General features: G+C 44.1%; 1 protein-coding gene across 1 annotated transcript; it reads right to left on the reverse strand.

The window, feature by feature from the left end:
- Window positions 1-93: 93 nt before the first annotated feature.
- On the reverse strand, window positions 94-14,052 carry myh7ba (myosin, heavy chain 7B, cardiac muscle, beta a). Its single transcript, XM_054616235.1, has 42 exons — window positions 13,956-14,052; window positions 13,358-13,461; window positions 13,117-13,260; window positions 12,779-12,935; window positions 12,629-12,656; window positions 12,235-12,331; window positions 11,482-11,574; window positions 11,311-11,374; window positions 11,120-11,218; window positions 10,934-11,037; window positions 10,724-10,862; window positions 10,507-10,625; window positions 10,023-10,172; window positions 9,638-9,808; window positions 9,370-9,549; window positions 9,146-9,278; window positions 8,980-9,056; window positions 8,549-8,636; window positions 8,347-8,464; window positions 8,135-8,258; window positions 7,763-7,899; window positions 5,844-6,099; window positions 5,505-5,747; window positions 5,157-5,333; window positions 4,921-5,066; window positions 4,744-4,834; window positions 4,272-4,661; window positions 4,062-4,188; window positions 3,856-3,974; window positions 3,534-3,730; window positions 3,266-3,449; window positions 2,927-3,092; window positions 2,677-2,801; window positions 2,460-2,575; window positions 2,169-2,361; window positions 1,858-2,061; window positions 1,442-1,567; window positions 1,078-1,248; window positions 853-957; window positions 667-762; window positions 415-549; window positions 94-181 (listed from the first exon to the last, which is right to left on the reverse strand). The coding sequence occupies exons 1-42, from the start codon at window positions 14,050-14,052 to the stop codon at window positions 170-172; spliced, it is 5,802 nt and encodes a 1,933-aa protein (XP_054472210.1). The 3' UTR covers window positions 94-169.
- Between the last annotated feature and the right edge of the window lie 1,912 nt (window positions 14,053-15,964).

A 15,964-nucleotide genomic window follows, 5' to 3' on the forward strand; every position in this document is an offset into this window, starting at 1 on the left:
GACCTTCATTGTGGGATTTCTATCTTTATCACACTGACACTGGGGGAAAAAAAACAGTTGTGCGTAAAGTACATTTTTGAAGTCTTTATTTGGGTGTGTTGTCACAGTTGAGCACAGCTGTTGCAGCTGGCCGGCTGTGATATGTTTGGCCGTAGAGTTTAGCCTCCCATCACTCAGCATGCTGAAATACACAAGACAGGGCTGTTTATTAGCAACCACATACACACAGTCACAGAGTTGCTCATGGCCGCACTGGAGATCACATGAGAGGTCATCTTCAACAGCGGATTACATCCAGTCTCGTCTCAGATTAGTTGTTGTTATGCAGCCTGCTGGCTAATTTTAATAAATACTTCTAAAAGGTCATACAATTTGGCTGGATGCTGTAATGTGAAATGTATTAAGTTTACTAACCTTGCTACCTTGGTCCCGGGTGCGGAGCCGGAGCTTGTTGACCTGCGATTCGGCCGTATCAGCCCTCTCCTCTGCATCATCAACCTCGTGCTGGAGCTTCCGGTACTTAGAGAGGTTGGTGTTGGACTGCTCCTCCTGCCGACGGAAAGAAACCAAGAAACACATTTAGCGTACAGTGAACTGAAGAGGTGCTCAGGCTAGTTTATCACTGATGGTACAATAACCTTAAACTACTGGTAGTGGTGGACTCACCGCTTCTTCAGCCTGTCTCTTGTAACTCTTCAGCTTGGTCTGCAGCTTGTCGATGAGGTCCTGCAGGCGGACCAGGTTCTTCTTGTCTTCCTCACCCTTCACAGGCAGCACAGACAACACTTAAAAACATGCGTTCATATCTTACGCCCCAGCATGTCTTTTTGTGCAACCACACCGGTGGTTTACCTGGTAGGAGAGCTCTTTGATTCTCCTCTCATACTTTCGTACTCCCTTCTGATACTCTTGGCTCTTCTTTTGCTCAGATTCCATTTCATTCTCCAGTTCTTTGACCTGCCAGCAAGACCAGAAAATAAACCAATCCACTCATTACCTATACAAACATAACTCATTACCCATTAGGAGGATTATCAGGTTTGATTATATAAGCATTTGATTTGTCTCCTGCCTCACCCTGGCCTCTAACTTCTGGACCTGCTTCTTGCCACCCTTGAGGGCGATCTGCTCAGCTTCGTCCAGACGCATCTGCAGATCCTTTATGGTCTGCTCCATGTTCTTCTTCATCCTCTCCAGATGGGCATTAGTGTCCTGCTCCTTCTTTAGCTCCTCTGCCATCATGGCTGCCTACAAGGTACAGAGTGTAAAATGGACATTAAGTAATCTTACAGCAAAGACCAAACTACAGAATAATACAAACCCATTGAAAGCTGAAAAGTCACCCAGATCACAATCAAACCCCCTCTAGATCGCTATTTTTTTCTGTTATATAAATGTCTAATATCATGCCCATTTATATTCAGTTTATTCAAGATCTTACATCGGTGATGGCCTTTTTGGCCTTCTCCTCTGCATTGCGGCACTCCTGCACAGCATCGTCCACCTCATTGGACAGCATGGACAGATCATTCTCCAGCTTCTTCTTGTGGTTGATCAGTCCAGTGTTCTGCATGGAAAGAATCACCTCAGGATTAAAATGTTAGTTCATCTTGTTTTCAATATAGGTTCTTTCATTTCTCAAACTGGTAACCACTAGCTTGGATCATGTAATCAGATTATCTTTACCTTTTGCAGATTTTATTCAGCAATTATCTACAAAGTCTAGCTAGCCGGGAAATGGAAAAAACCCTCTTCATGCAGATCTAGAGAAAGTAAGTGACTATCGTTTGATAAGGCCATTTATTTATTTGAAGCGATCTATGTCACTATAGGGTGGTTTTAACTGCTTCCTCCTACCTGAGAGTGCAACAGGTTGACTCTCTCGGTGGCCTCGAGCAGCTCATGCTCAGCTAGCTTACGAGCACGGTCATTCTGCTCCAGCAAAGCCCTTAGCTCCTCCACCTCAGAAGACAGTAGGTTGTTGCGGCGCTCCGTCATCGCCACCTGCTCCTTCAGCTCGTCGTTCTGGTGAACAGTCTCATCCAACTCCAGCTGAATGTCCTGGAGTCACAGATAATGTACAAGCAAAAGATTTGGATGGTTATTTGTTTATGTGCCAATAAATCTGACAACGGTAAATTCATCGACCGGCTGCTAGACGGACTCACCTTGATCTGAATCTGCAGGTTTCTCAGGAGTTTCTGGGACTCTGAGGCATGCCTGTTGGCATGGTTCAGTTGCACCTCCATCTCATTCAGGTCGCCCTCCATCTTCTTCCTCAGGCGCACTGCCTCGTTGCGAGACTTGGCCTCGGCATCCAATGTGGCCTGCATGGACTCCAGTGTCCTCTGGTGGTTACGGCTAAAAGTTGAAAGAGATTGCGGAGAGAAAATTGTTTGCATGGCGTGGTGGATGGGATAGAATCAAGAAGGACGAAAAGATCAATCAACAAATCTCACCGAAGGTTGTCAATTTCCTCATCCTTCTCTGCCAGCTTCCTGTCAACGTCGGCCTTGATCTGATTGAGCTCCAGCTGGATGCGGAGAGTTTTGCTTTCCTCATGCTCCAGAGTGCCCTGAGACAGAAATACACTTAATGCTTGAAGATATTCGGTGGTTCACCTCTGTCAAAAAATATCCCAGAACACAAGAAGGTGGAACTCTGAAAACTGCTTACTTCAGCTTCCTCCAGGGCAGCCTGAATCTCACTTTTCTCCAAGTCCAGACCCTTCTTTATTTTCTCCAGCTCTTGGATGGTCTTCGCTCCCTGACTGATTTGATCCGTCAGGTCAGCAACCTCCTCTATTGGAGTAGAGATAAAATGTGTTTAATGTTTCTTATAAAGTCAAGGTAAAACAAAACTAAAGATCTGCTTCAATACAACCTTCTAACTGGGTATTCATGATGTGAGCTACAATGACCGGTACCTTGCAGGTTCTTGTTCTCCCTCTTTATGGTCTCCAGGTGATCCAGGGTCTCCTCGTAGGAGTTTTTCAGTTTGAAGAGCTCTGTGCTCAGGCTACGAGACTCTTTTTGAGAGCTCTCCAGCTCTGACTGGCACTCTTCATACTTCTGTTTCCACTCAGCCAGTAGCTGTAAAACACATTTTTGCAGTGGAGCAAAAGACATGAAATGATATGGCTTGTTGGAGATGGTACCAGAACCCAATCGTACCAAGTCAACAGCTAATAAGACAAATGTACAAATTAACTATTAATCATCTGACTAACTAATAGCCCTCTGTATTAGTTGCCATCAGCCCATACCTTGTCAAAATTGCGTTGCTTCTTGTCCAGAGCAGCAGCAGCAGCATTGGAGCGCTCCAGATCAATGACCAGGTCCTCGATCTCTGTCTGGAGCCGATGTTTAGTCTTCTCCAGGGAGGAGCACTTGGCATTGGCAGCCTCCACCGTCTCTTCAGCGTCCTGCAGACGTGTCACCAGCTTCTTCCTAATGAAAGACAATCACAATTGACGCTCAAGTATTCAAATGATCAATACCATTGAATTCTGTAGGTTAACTCATCTCACTCACTTGGCTTCCTCCAGCTCCTCAGTCCTCTGGATGGCATCAGTTTCATACTTAGTCCTCCACTGAGCCACCTCGGCGTTGGCCTTGGACAGACCTCTCTGCATCTCAGCCTTGGCCTCCTGCTCTTCCTCGTACTGCTCTCTCAGAAGATCGCAGTCGTGTCGAGAAGACTGCAGCGAATGGGCCAAGGCTGTCTTAGCCTTAAGAGACAAATCATGATGGAAGACCGCAGTTAGTCGAAGTGGAGGAACTCTTAATTTCTTCAGAGGCGGCTTCCAGTTTTGTAAATAACCACAACTGACTAAAGCATTGACATGGAGCTGACCTTGTTCTCCTCATCCAGCTGTTTCTTGAGCTCCTCCACATTTTGGCCAAAGCAGTTCTTGGCACGCTGGAGCTGGGAGACCATGGATTCCCGCTCTTCAAGCTTCCGGCTTACCTCGGCTACATAGAGGAGAAAATGTTACCTGGGTTACTCACCTGTCTGTGGAATCTGTTTGTAAGATTTATGATAAAAAGAAAGCTCCTTACCAGCCTCAGCCTGAGCGCGAGCTTTTAGGGTGGTGGTGTCGTTGAGCTGCCTCTGGAGCTCCTCGACCTTGCATTTAGCCTCGTTCATTTGGTCTTCATACAGGCGGCACATCTTCTCTGAAGTGGCCTGCAGACAAGAGATATAAATGTTAGTTTTTGGAGGGATTGATCTTCTTTGGTTACGTGTCTTTCCTCTTCTTTTCTATTTACCTTGCCCTTGGAGAGGTGCTCCACGGTTGAGGCCAGGTCATCAACCTCCAGCTTGGCCTCGCTCCTCTCCTTCTCCAGCTTCTGCTTGACCCGCTGCAGGCTGTCGATCTGCTCGCTCAGCTCTGCCACACTGTCAGCGTGCTTCTTACGCAAGGCCGCCGTGGTGGCCTCGTGGTGCAGCATGGCTTCCTCCAGGTCTCGCCTCAGCTTCAGAAAATCCGACTCTCTCTTCTTGTTGACCTCGATCTGAGCCGAGGTGGCCCCACCCGCCTCTTCCAGGCGCTCGCTCAGCTCTTCCAGCTCACGGGCCACATCGCCACGCTGCTTCTCCACTTTGGCCCTGCAAGCCCGGTCGGACTCAAGCTCCTCCTCCAGCTCCTCTGTACGAGCCTGGAGGAAAGCAAAGGTCAGTTATTTTTTCAAAATGATGTTTCATAACTGCTTTGTTAGAGGTTGAGAGACTTGTTCCTACCTGTAGCTCCTTTATCTTCTTCTGGAGCTGATTGACTAAGACTTGCTCATCTTCTATTTTTGAGCTGATCGCATTCATTTCAAAGTCTTTCCTGGTAAAGAATATTTGGCATTATTAATCTTCTATTAAGTTCTTAATAGCAAGATCATATTTTTCTGTGAATATATGAAAGCTCACTTTTTCAGCTTCTCATCAAGTTGCTGCTTGTCGTTCTCTAAGTCCATAACTGACTCCAACGAGAGCTTCAGATCTCCCTCCAGCTTACGTCTGACCCGTTCCAGGTCCATACGCATCTTCTTCTCTTGTTCCAATGATCCCTCCAGCTGATTCAAAGTAGGAAGGTTGAAAATTGTTACATGTTATGTACAGGATGATGACCCCCTGTGGTTTCTTGAGGCGAAAAATACACTCACATCATCCACTTGTTGCTCTAGCTTTGCCTTGGCTTTGGTCAGAGTGTTGACTTTGTCTTCCTCTGCTTGCAGGTCATCCAGAGTCTGCTGGTGAGCCTCCTGAAGAGCCTTCTTCTCTTTGGTCAACTTCAGTATGGTATCATCGAGAACTGCCATTTCCTCAATCAGATTCTTCACCTGCAATCCAGAAGAAGAAAATATACTTGACACTAATGAAAAGAGAAAACCTAAACACATGTATTACTTTTTTTCCCCCCTACATATTCAATCTACTGAATGTGCTGTGGCTCTCTCCGTGGCCTCTTTGCGCCCTCTGGAGGCAACTCATTCCACTTCTAATTTCCATACCTTGTTCTCAGTGGCATGTTTCTCCTTCTCCACTTTAGCCAGAGTGATCTCCAGATCGTCAATGTCTCTCTTTAGCTCGGCGCACTCGTCCTCCAGCTTGCGCTTCTTGGCGAGCACATTAGAGCTCATCTCCTCCTCGTCCTCCAGCCTCTCCATGATTTCTTTCACCTTGGCCTCCAGCACGATCTTCGTTTTGATGAGCAGCTCACATCGGTCCTCGGCATCTGCAAGATTGTCTTGCTCCTACAGGGGAAAAAGAGTTTGTGTTCAGTACATTCCCACGCTACTGTCTGTCTTTCCAAAAGATGAATGTGTGAATTCATTAAGACTGCCACTTACTGCCTGCATCTGTAGAGAGAGATCGTTCTTCTCTTGGGCCAGGCTGACCTGCCTCTCCTCCAGCTCTTTACGCTTAACCTCAGATTTATCCAGAGCCTCCTTGAGCTTGGCCATCTCCTCCTTCAGAGCGGCCAGCTCTTTCTCTGTGGCGGCACTTTTCAGTAGAGGCTTGATCTTGAAGAAGAGCTTCATCCAGGGCCAGTGCTTGACAGCGTTGAAGGCCCGGATGTTCCACTGGATGATCATCAGAGCCTCCCTAAAAACATGATGAAATAAAAGTGAGGATTTTTATACCATTCACATTTTCAATGTATACTTCTACTCCAGGGGATACTTATGCAATAAATCCAGATATTGAATCGGCTGAAACACTTAAACCCCTGCAGTTTGGAATTTGGAGTGTGTGAAATCTAGTTAACAAGCGAGCGGAAGGGTATAACAATTAATTAAAAGTATTGGATAAACGGTTGAAAATAGCTAAAAATGAATCAATAACAGGTGAAATGCTTAGAGAAAAGGCACGGCTTAATGGCTAAACTACTCCGCTAAAAGAACTGCATTAACAATGGTTGTAGTAATTAGCCAAATTAATTGATAAAAGGTTTAAATAGTTAGCTAATAAATAAATTCAAAAAGTTAGCTTAAAGTTTGGATAAATGGTGGAAGCATGTAGCTTCTGACACTTATAATACAAATGCAAACTTGATTAAACCAAACTAAATATTCAAATGTATGAAAGAAAAAAGTTGAGTCAATATCCACTTTTATAATTATGTTAAAATAACTAAACACAAGCTGACACATTCTTAACGTGACTGGAGGAGGAATTGATAAAGTAGTACGTTCTCCACTCTTAAAACCAGCAGAAGTGAAGTTCAGATGAAGTTTACAGAAGAAGGTCAAAGATTTATGGGAGTTCCCCGTTTGTTTATTTAGTTACTTATCTTGGCACTAATACTGCTGCTATCCGTTCTCTTGTATCTAATCATACACAGAGTGATGGGAAATGAAATCATACACCTGATGCTGCTTTTGATGTTTCATGACTGTGACCAAAGAGGGTTACCAGATTGATTTAGTCTCAGTAGAATGGCGTCTCGCAGCCCTAAATATGGACCAAGAGCAGACTGGTCAAGGACTCCCTGTCAGTGTTTAGAGGGTGAGTTTGAGTGAGCGAGCACACGTCGGGGTGGGAGGTGAGTGTTGGGGGGAGCTGATTGCATTTTTGACAAGACTCCATGCCGGGTGCCTCTCAAAGGTGAGCGTCTATGTTTATTTAGAAACTAAAGCCCTCTGTCCGACGGCCGACTTTAATCCTCCGTCACCCGCCACATATCCCATCAATGCACTCACTTAAAAGTACAGGCGCCGCGGACAAAAGGGGCCAGGGGCCATCGGGCATCCAGGGAGGGGGCCGCGGGGGTTGTATTTTTAGGGAGGGACCGAGCAGCTGCCACTTGACACATGTCGCCACCTGACTCTGAGGACACCGTCAGCATTGTTTAATTTAGAGAGGGTGGATGGAGAGAATGGCCTGAGACCTGTGAGAAGGGTGTGTGTGCTAGAGAAAGGGATGGGGCCCTTATTACAGGAGGGCCACACACATAACTGGTAACCATACAAGGGCAAGCGCGCACACACCTCACACACTCCAATAACACTGCCCTTGCATGCCTCACATACTAGAGCGAGGGAGTGAACACTAAGGTATAGAGTATCTCAAGCTGAAAGGCTCGCGGCTGATTGTGTTGCTATTGAACCTGTTCAGAAGAACAACTGTTTGGGGACGTCTCTCTTTTTTTGTCTACTCATGTCTTCACTTTCCTGTAAGGTATCAAGCTCAACTCCTCTGCCTATGAATTCATTTCATTTTCATTCAGGTTCATAAAAAAAGTGATCGTCAACAAAAGTCTTCTTACGTCATTTCTGAGATCTTATTCAGCTCCTTCCTCATTAATCTGCCGCGAGCGGCGGCTTGCAGCAGCGTGAGGACTTTGGCCAGACGCTCATCCCTCAGTTCTTCGAGGTGACCGAGCAGGCCTGCCTTGAAGAACACCTACAAGAAGCCAAGACGCCAGGTGATGAAATGAAACTGTTTTAAAATGAAAAACAACTAACCAAAAAATAACCGAATCGATCACATCCAGAGATCCTTTTGAATTTATTTTCAAATGTTCATAAATAAATAAAAACATGACAAAATCCAATTGGAAATCATTTTTAATCAAGCTTTATTTTGCGGATTATTTTGCCATTCACAGCTCTGCTTTACACAAGGTGCTACTTCCTACCTTTGTGTGTCCAAATTTATACTGGTTGTGGTCGATATCCAGTGAGCTCAGCAGCTTCTCCGCAGCTTTCCTGCTGTCCATAAACTTATCATCTGGGATGGCGTGGGGGTGTAGGATTCGGTAGCTGAAAATAAAATAAAAGAGTGTTTAAGGACAGGTTAACTGGGACTCAAAGTCATGATATCCAAAAGTGATCAGAACGTGGTCTATACCGCTGTTTGAATTCAGCGTAGAGGATGCGGTTGGGAAAGCCTTTCCTGCAGATCCTGATGCCTTCCAGCACACCGTTGCAGCGCAGCTGGTGCAGCACCATGAATGCATCCATGATCCCTGTGCAGAGCAGGTTTCAAACATCAGCCCAGTCCTGCATTTGTTTACCTCTGAATGATATGCCGTGATTGTGCTGCGTGTTACCTGGAGTCTTGGTCTCATTAGGGATGATGCAGCGAACAAAGTGAGGCTGGGTGCTGCGGAGGTTGGTCATCAGCTTGTTCAAGTTTTCCTGTCGGAAGTGAGAAACATGGCAAATCAAGTTACATGAATAAATATTAATACCTTAACTATTCCAACAAAACAAAAATATCGGCACATAAAATGTTTAATCTGCAAGACTTTGAGTTCCTCACACGTGAAATCCTTGATGTAAAGGAGAGAGGAGCCAGCACAGACTTAAAGTGATGTTCATGTGATCATTGCCCTAAACATCACTGCAAGTCTTAACTGCCTCCGTCTCATCTGTCCAATGATGCCCGCAATTTTTTGCACCACACAAAACATTGGCATAACCCCGTCTTCATTCACCTGCATCAGTAATGGACCATTTTACCCTGTGGTGTCAGTCTCACCTTGTGAAGCTGAGACACGGTCTGGAAAGAGGCAGCCTTCTTCCTCTTCTCCTTGCCGCCAATCTTGTGTTCGGATACTGTGAGGAAATTATCAGGGTGATTAGATTGAGCTCACTAAGATGCAATTGTATATATGTGTGTGCTATTAGAATCCTGTTTACTGTACCGGAGTCTGAGGCAACATAATTCTCGTACAGAGCAGCCAGCAGCTTGTTGGCGGACTTCCGGAAACATGCCACCACCGTCTCGTTCAGTGGGTCTTTATTTTTGTCCAGCCAGCCAATAATGTTATATGGTACCTGTAAAAGCAGCAGGGAAATCCATCTTAGTGAATCATTTAGGTAAGAATTAACGTTGTAAGACACAGGGCTTAGGTGGGAACAAACTTACCACTCCGGCATAGTGCATCAGCTCAAAATGGGCCTCGTACTTGCGCTTCTTGTCTGGCCTTGGTTTGAGGAAATTGGGCGACTTGCCAATGTGATTATCATACATCTTGGCTTTGAAGCTGCTGTCAGTGGCCTTTGGGAACATGCACTCCTCTTCAAGGATGGACATGATGCCCAGCGGCTGCAGAGAGAGAGGAGTGTTACATACGTCTCTCTTTGAAACTCTTTTATAATTCAGCTATCTAATATGGATAAACCGCTTTGTTTACCTTCTCAATGAGATCAATGCAAGCTTGAAGGTCGAGCCCGAAGTCGATGAAGGTCCATTCGATGCCCTCCCTCTTGTACTCCTCCTGCTCCAGGATGAACATGTGGTGGTTGAAGAACTGTTGCAGTTTCTCATTTGTGAAGTTGATGCACAGCTGCTCAAAGCTGTTGAGCTGCAATGAAAGAGGAACAGGTGTTCAGAGGGAGCATTAGAAGTGAACAGCACGGAGAAACATGTGGCAGTATAGCTAATTCATCACAATGAGACAGGATGAGACACAAACAGAGCTCCTGTTGATATTAAACCAAAATATGGCCATAGAGACAGAAAACCAGTTTGGTTGTAATAGTTTCATTTAAATCACTGAATGATATTTGCTTTCTTACCTCAAAGATCTCAAACCCAGCGATGTCCAGGACCCCTATGAAGTACTGGCGAGCCAGGGAGGTGTACAGGGTGCGGTTGATCCGTCCCACGAGCCATTTGAACATGCGGTCATACGTGGCTTTGGCAAGAGCACCAACGGCGTAGTTAACCTACAGCACCCACACACGCAGGAGCAATACAGCTGTCATTCACATGAAAACCTCTGTTGCTTGGATACCAGATTCCAGTGTGTGTGGAGAGTCGAGTGTATTGATCGACCAAGGTTTAAGAAGCATACTACATCCAACCAGAATGAAGTGAAGATAAACACATTCATATTTTTCTACCCTGTTAATTACATTTCATACCGCAGTTCTGATTTTATTAGTTTCATATCTTGTGCCTCATTTTCCACTTCATATCACATAAAAATGATCTCATTCATTCTCTTTCAGATTTTCTAAATAATGAAAAACACAGACAGCAGACATTGCATCTCCTCACCTGTTCGACATTCTGTCCCTTCACCACATACTCATTTCCCACCTTCACCCTTGGGTGCAGGAGGCCCTTGATGAGGTCGGCTGAACTGACGCCCATCAGGTATGAGGCCTTGTCTGCACCTAGTGACCAGACACGAAAAAAAAAAAAAAAAAATCACAATCTTGCTTTATAATCAAATTGTTGTTCTTGTGCCAGATGTCTGGTTACTGGCTCTTACTTTCTGTGCCGTCGGCCTCCGCCTGCTCCTCACGCTGCTTCAGCTTGAACTTCATGTTGCCAAAGTGCATGATGGCTCCAACTATTTTATAGCAGCCATACTTCTCATCGGACAAGAAGCCGAGGATGTCCATGGCATGCTGTAAAGAAGCCAAGATCAGTTATCTCACAACTTCACAAATCTCAATGTGGACGTAATAAAAGGTCATACATCAGTGGCCATCAGCTCCTGTCCGTCATCCATGTTCTCCACGGTGGTCACACCCTGGGAGCAGAAGTGGTAGTCGTACGGGTTGGTGGACACCAGCAGCATGTCTGGAACAAAGAGTTTACAGGATCACGTCACAGTCCTGCCGTAGTACGTAATGAAATATCCAGAGCAGCCAGAATGACTAACCTAACAGTTCAGGTTTCTTCTGTGACATGATCTGGTAGTAGATGTGGTAGCTCCTCTCACCGGGCTGCTGAAATATCACTCTGGATTTTTCCAGAAGATCTGAAGGACAAAAAGGAGAGCAATATGTTTGTATTAGACATGGAACATGAAGAGAGCTACATGATTTATACAACGTTTGACCATTAACTCACATATGTCAATATCAGACGAGGCTAGTTTGCCAGTTGGACCGAAGTGGATCCTGATGAACTTGCCCTGTGGGAAAAATATATTTTAAATGCTCCAGAAATCCAGCAACAAATTATCAAACTAATTTGAAAGTATGTACAGCATGCTATGTTCAGGGTTTTCCTGGTACTCACAAAACGGGATGAGTTGTCATTTCTTAGCGTTTTGGCATTACCAAACGCCTCCATGGCCGGGTTCGCCTCAATGATCTGATCCTCCAGAGTCCCCTGGGTGAGTAAAATGTAAAGATGACATATACACATATTTATATTTTACAATTTACAATTATTTTAAATTACTGTTAAACTTAATGAGGCTGTGTCATTTGCAGCTTAAACTCACCCCTGTTTTAGTGGCAGGACCTTGCTGCAAAGAGTAAGGTGAAAAGCCTGTGAGTTTCATATCATATAAAGCAAGATTGAATAATGCTTACACAAGCAAAAGGGAAAACTCATAACCAACTGGAGAATTAGATAGTGGTTGTTAAAGCTGTGGTAAAAAACAATGGCCACCTTGTATTATATGATGAGGTGTGTTGAACTCAGGGGGGAAAAAAAGGTAAGAAAAATGAACACAGAAAAGTCAAAACCAAAACTCAAACCACAGGGAAAGATAATGAAAAATGTTGTGCCAAAAAAAAAATGACATGGAAAGTGAAAAAGAAAAGTTAAAAATCAATAAGAAAGAGTAAAGTGGCTGGAAAGGGCTTCACAACACATGAGGGTAAAGACATTCACCATTTTAACAGTGACAAGAATGTATGGACATGGTTTAAAGGGGATACACGGAAGGATTCCTGGGACCAAAAAATAAATAAAAATGAAGAAAATACAGCAAAAAAAAAAGAAGAAAGCTGGGAAACAAAAATGTTGCCACATCAGCCTTACTCCTTTCTTGGCAGTTGTTTCCCCAATAGCTGCCACAATGGCAAAATACTGAATGACACGTTTCGTGTTGACAGTTTTGCCAGCACCGGATTCTCCGCTATAGGAGTGTGAAAAAATAAAAAAAGTGTACATACAACAGGAAAAAACTGGCAAAGGCAGTGTGAATCAAAAATAATTACACTGCATGTCACAAAACAGACATAATAAGAAAAAGAAGTGAAGATAGATTTCAGTAAAGTCAAAAACTTTAGAGGAAAAAAATACAAAATTAAAAAAATGGCTGTGTGTGGACGGTCTACATGTCATATGGCCGCTTCTACAGTTACAAGCTGTTTAATTCTCTAATTTGTGAAAAGACAGAGAAATATATTCACTTGAAGCAGTTGAAACTTACGTAATGAGCATGGACTGGTTCTCCCGATCTGAGGAGAAGAAAATAATGCCAGGCTTGTGACATACATATGACTGAAGAGTTTCTGCTTCGATTTTTTGGTATATGTTAGTGTGTAATGTGTGCTGTTATAATATCTTAGTGTGCACTCACTGCGCAGCATGTCATTATATGCATTGTCTGCGATGGAGTAGATGTGCGGCGGAGCCTCAGAGCGGCGTTTGCCTTTGTAGGCAACGACCACAGGGGCTGCGTAGACGGGAAGCCATTTGTATGGATTCACCGTCACACAGAAGAGTCCGGAGTAGGTCTGAGGACACAGGACATGGCACAACATTAAGACACCATGATACATCACCTTAAGCCAAAATGGCCAGTACGGTCATTGCTCAAGCTTGCAGTTGTAATTTAATCTGGATAATGATGCCTCTTAGGGGAACATGGAAACATGGGAGAGGGGAAGTACCATCAGTCCATAACGGGATACTCACATAAATCATCCAGGCAGAGTAACGTCGGCGCAGGTTGTACAGCACAGAAGCCTCGTTGAGGTGCGTCAGCATGGCCATGTCTTCAATCATGTCAAACTTAGGAGGATTCATCTGCTGGATGTCACAGTCCTTCACTGACAGAGACTAAAGGGATGGACGCAGGCAGACATGAGGAAGGGAACATGGGGTCGTACTGTAGTGTTTTCATTCATTACTGCTTAGAGAGAGGGTGATCACTTACCCTCCCATCTTTGGTCTCAACAATGACTTTGTCACCGTTGAGCTCCCTGATCTCAATCTCAATGTACGCTTCTTTTTCATCAGGGACCCAGGCTCGCTTCTTCCCTAAAAGTACAGCAGACAGAGGAGGAAGTTGGGAAGTAGCAAAACGCTCCATAATACAAAAAATACAATACACCAAATCATCACAAAATGAAAGTACAGCGCATGAGAATGGTGGTTATAATACTCCCCTCAAGAAGTGTGTAATTGTAGACATGATTTTAAAAATATATTTATATAGCACCATTCAAAAAACAAATTTACAATAAAATAGTGATGAATTGTAATATTTTACTTTGGGAAAAAAAACCAGTTTGGTGATGTTATTTCATTAGTTTAATAGGGTAATAATATTTGTAGATATTTTGCCATTTCTCCAGACTGTTCTTTTCTTTAAAAACACTGCAACAATTGTAACTGCAACAACGAAAAGGAATCTTTTTGCCTGATTTGAAAAACGGATTTGAAAAACTGAATTCATTTCTGATGCGAATATTTGTTGACAAGATTTGTCCTATAGGGTTCTGTTTTCTTTGAATTGTCCTTGTCAGGCCTACCGTCAAAAGCGACGTTGTGCGACGCCATCAGCTCCATGTCAGATTTGCGTAAAAACTGGGCAGCATCCCCGAATTCCTTCACGTCATAGCGCGACATGGTGGCAGCTCCTCGTCAGCCCCGACAACCAGTGAACCAGACGAGGTGAGGAACTCCTCTGGTAAGAAAACAAAAGCTTTGAGTTAGGGTCAGTGGTTCTTTATGTGTTAAAGCTGGGTTTGTTACTTCAGCCTTCAAGTTTTGATGAAAACAATACGTGGCCACGGAAACACCGCCGGTGCGTAAAGAGCGCAAATCCACTATCAACAAGTGAGAACACAAATATAGAAACCTCCTGCGCGTTAATTGACCCGTGCCAGCGAAGGCAACCCGTATCACTACACTGCTGTCCTGAAACCTGCTCTCTACTAAACACTTTAAAGGGCAGCCGGCGCGCGCGTAAAATGCGTAGAGATCAACCTACCAAACAAAAGTTGTCCGCTGACCTCAGGAAGACCACAACGAAATAACAGCTTGGTGAGATGTGCCCTCCTTTATACTGTGTTTCTCAAGGTCACGGTCAGTGGACATTTGTCCGTCATTAGCATATGCCACCTCCTCCGACGCCTATTGGTGCTGAGCGCTTGTCTCAATTGACACAAAAGGAAAGCTACGTTTTTGTCATTGCGCTAAACCCACGCCGGCTATTTTTGTATCCCAGTTATTTTATGCACTGAACGCACCGCGAGGGAGAAGGAGAGGCATTTGGAGCATCCCTGTAGGGGGGGAATTTTCTCACTTTTGAAGGGCAGTGCATTGTGTGTGTGTGTCCACACACCTAAAACATAACCTGGAAATGAAACGGAATATTCTCAGCAAAACCACCAAATGATGTGCATAGAATATTAAAAGACATTTTTTTAGTTACAATCACTAGTTTTAGGAACACATCTATGATTTTAGTTATCTTTTTTTTACTCATTATTGATCTCCTGATAAACACAAATCAACTCTTCCCACTTTAGGTGATGCGTATGAGCTCACGTTGGCCTCTAAGTAATAGCCTGGTAGCTTTAGTGTAGTACAGTGCCAACAGTGATGTTTGCCATTGTGTTTGGCCACAGAGGATGCAACCTTAGAAGAGATTATTTCAGGAGCTGTGTGGCATTAAACATGCTACTATAAATACACAACATTATATTAATAGAGAGAAACATGGTGCTTGGCTCCTACGCAATAAAGTCTTGCATGTATTTAGAAGCAATAAACATGAGCGACGATTTATTTAAGATATGTGATGAAAGATCTTCAATTTAATTTCAGTTTTTCAGATTGCTGCTATGAAGCTGTTGCCAGCAATATGTAGAGCTTTGGAACGTCGGGCCTCCGATGGAAAATGTGGAGTATCTTTGAAACTATCCACTGGTAGCACGGTTTGTTAAATTGTCACACGTAGTTACTGTAATTTTGTGTATCAATCAATCAATCAAACTTTATTTATATTGAATGATGTCACACATCAAATGCAGTTCTAATTTCTGAACACGTAAAAACACAGAAATTAGTAAAATAAAGTAAAATATGATAGAACTAATAACTACATAAAAGGCCTGGCAAAAAAGGTGTGTTTTAGGTTTTCTTTAAAGTTATCTGCACTCTCTGCTCCCTTGTATCCACTAATTCTGGCATTAGCGCTGCGCCTCTCACACTCTGGCTCCACCAGATCTGACCTTCAGAGCAAGGGGAGAGGTGGGTGCCTGGTATGAGAGCAGGGTGACAGTGCAGCACGGGGGGGGGGGACGGGACCACAGTTTCTCAGAATAGACAAAGCCAGAGTCCAGCATTCCTGATAGGGAGATTGACTGTTAACTGTTGGCTGCTTCGGATTCTGCAAAACGCCAACTAGATAAGCCGAAGACGGCCGTCTGCTGCCGACGGAGACACTTTAACTTTTACAAACCCGGAGAAGCGATGGGCCTACTTTTAATGCGGCAGAATGGGTTTGTTCTGTTTTCTCTCAACACACACACAC

The sequence above is a fragment of the Anoplopoma fimbria genome, chromosome 17 (genome assembly GCF_027596085.1).
Source record: "Anoplopoma fimbria isolate UVic2021 breed Golden Eagle Sablefish chromosome 17, Afim_UVic_2022, whole genome shotgun sequence".
Lineage (NCBI taxonomy): Eukaryota > Metazoa > Chordata > Actinopteri > Perciformes > Anoplopomatidae > Anoplopoma > Anoplopoma fimbria.

Excerpts from the sequence above, each read along its gene's own strand:
- myh7ba (XM_054616235.1), bottom strand. The coding sequence starts at position 14,052 with ATGTCGCGCTATGACGTGAAGGAATTCGGGGATGCTGCCCAGTTTTTA. Across the intron at positions 5,748-5,843 it reads TCTCTCTACAGATGCAGGCA|GAGCAAGACAATCTTGCAGA; the intron begins GTAAGTGGCAGT and ends TTTCCCCTGTAG. Across the intron at positions 2,362-2,459 it reads GAGGAAATTGACAACCTTCG|CCGTAACCACCAGAGGACAC; the intron begins GTGAGATTTGTT and ends TTCAACTTTTAG.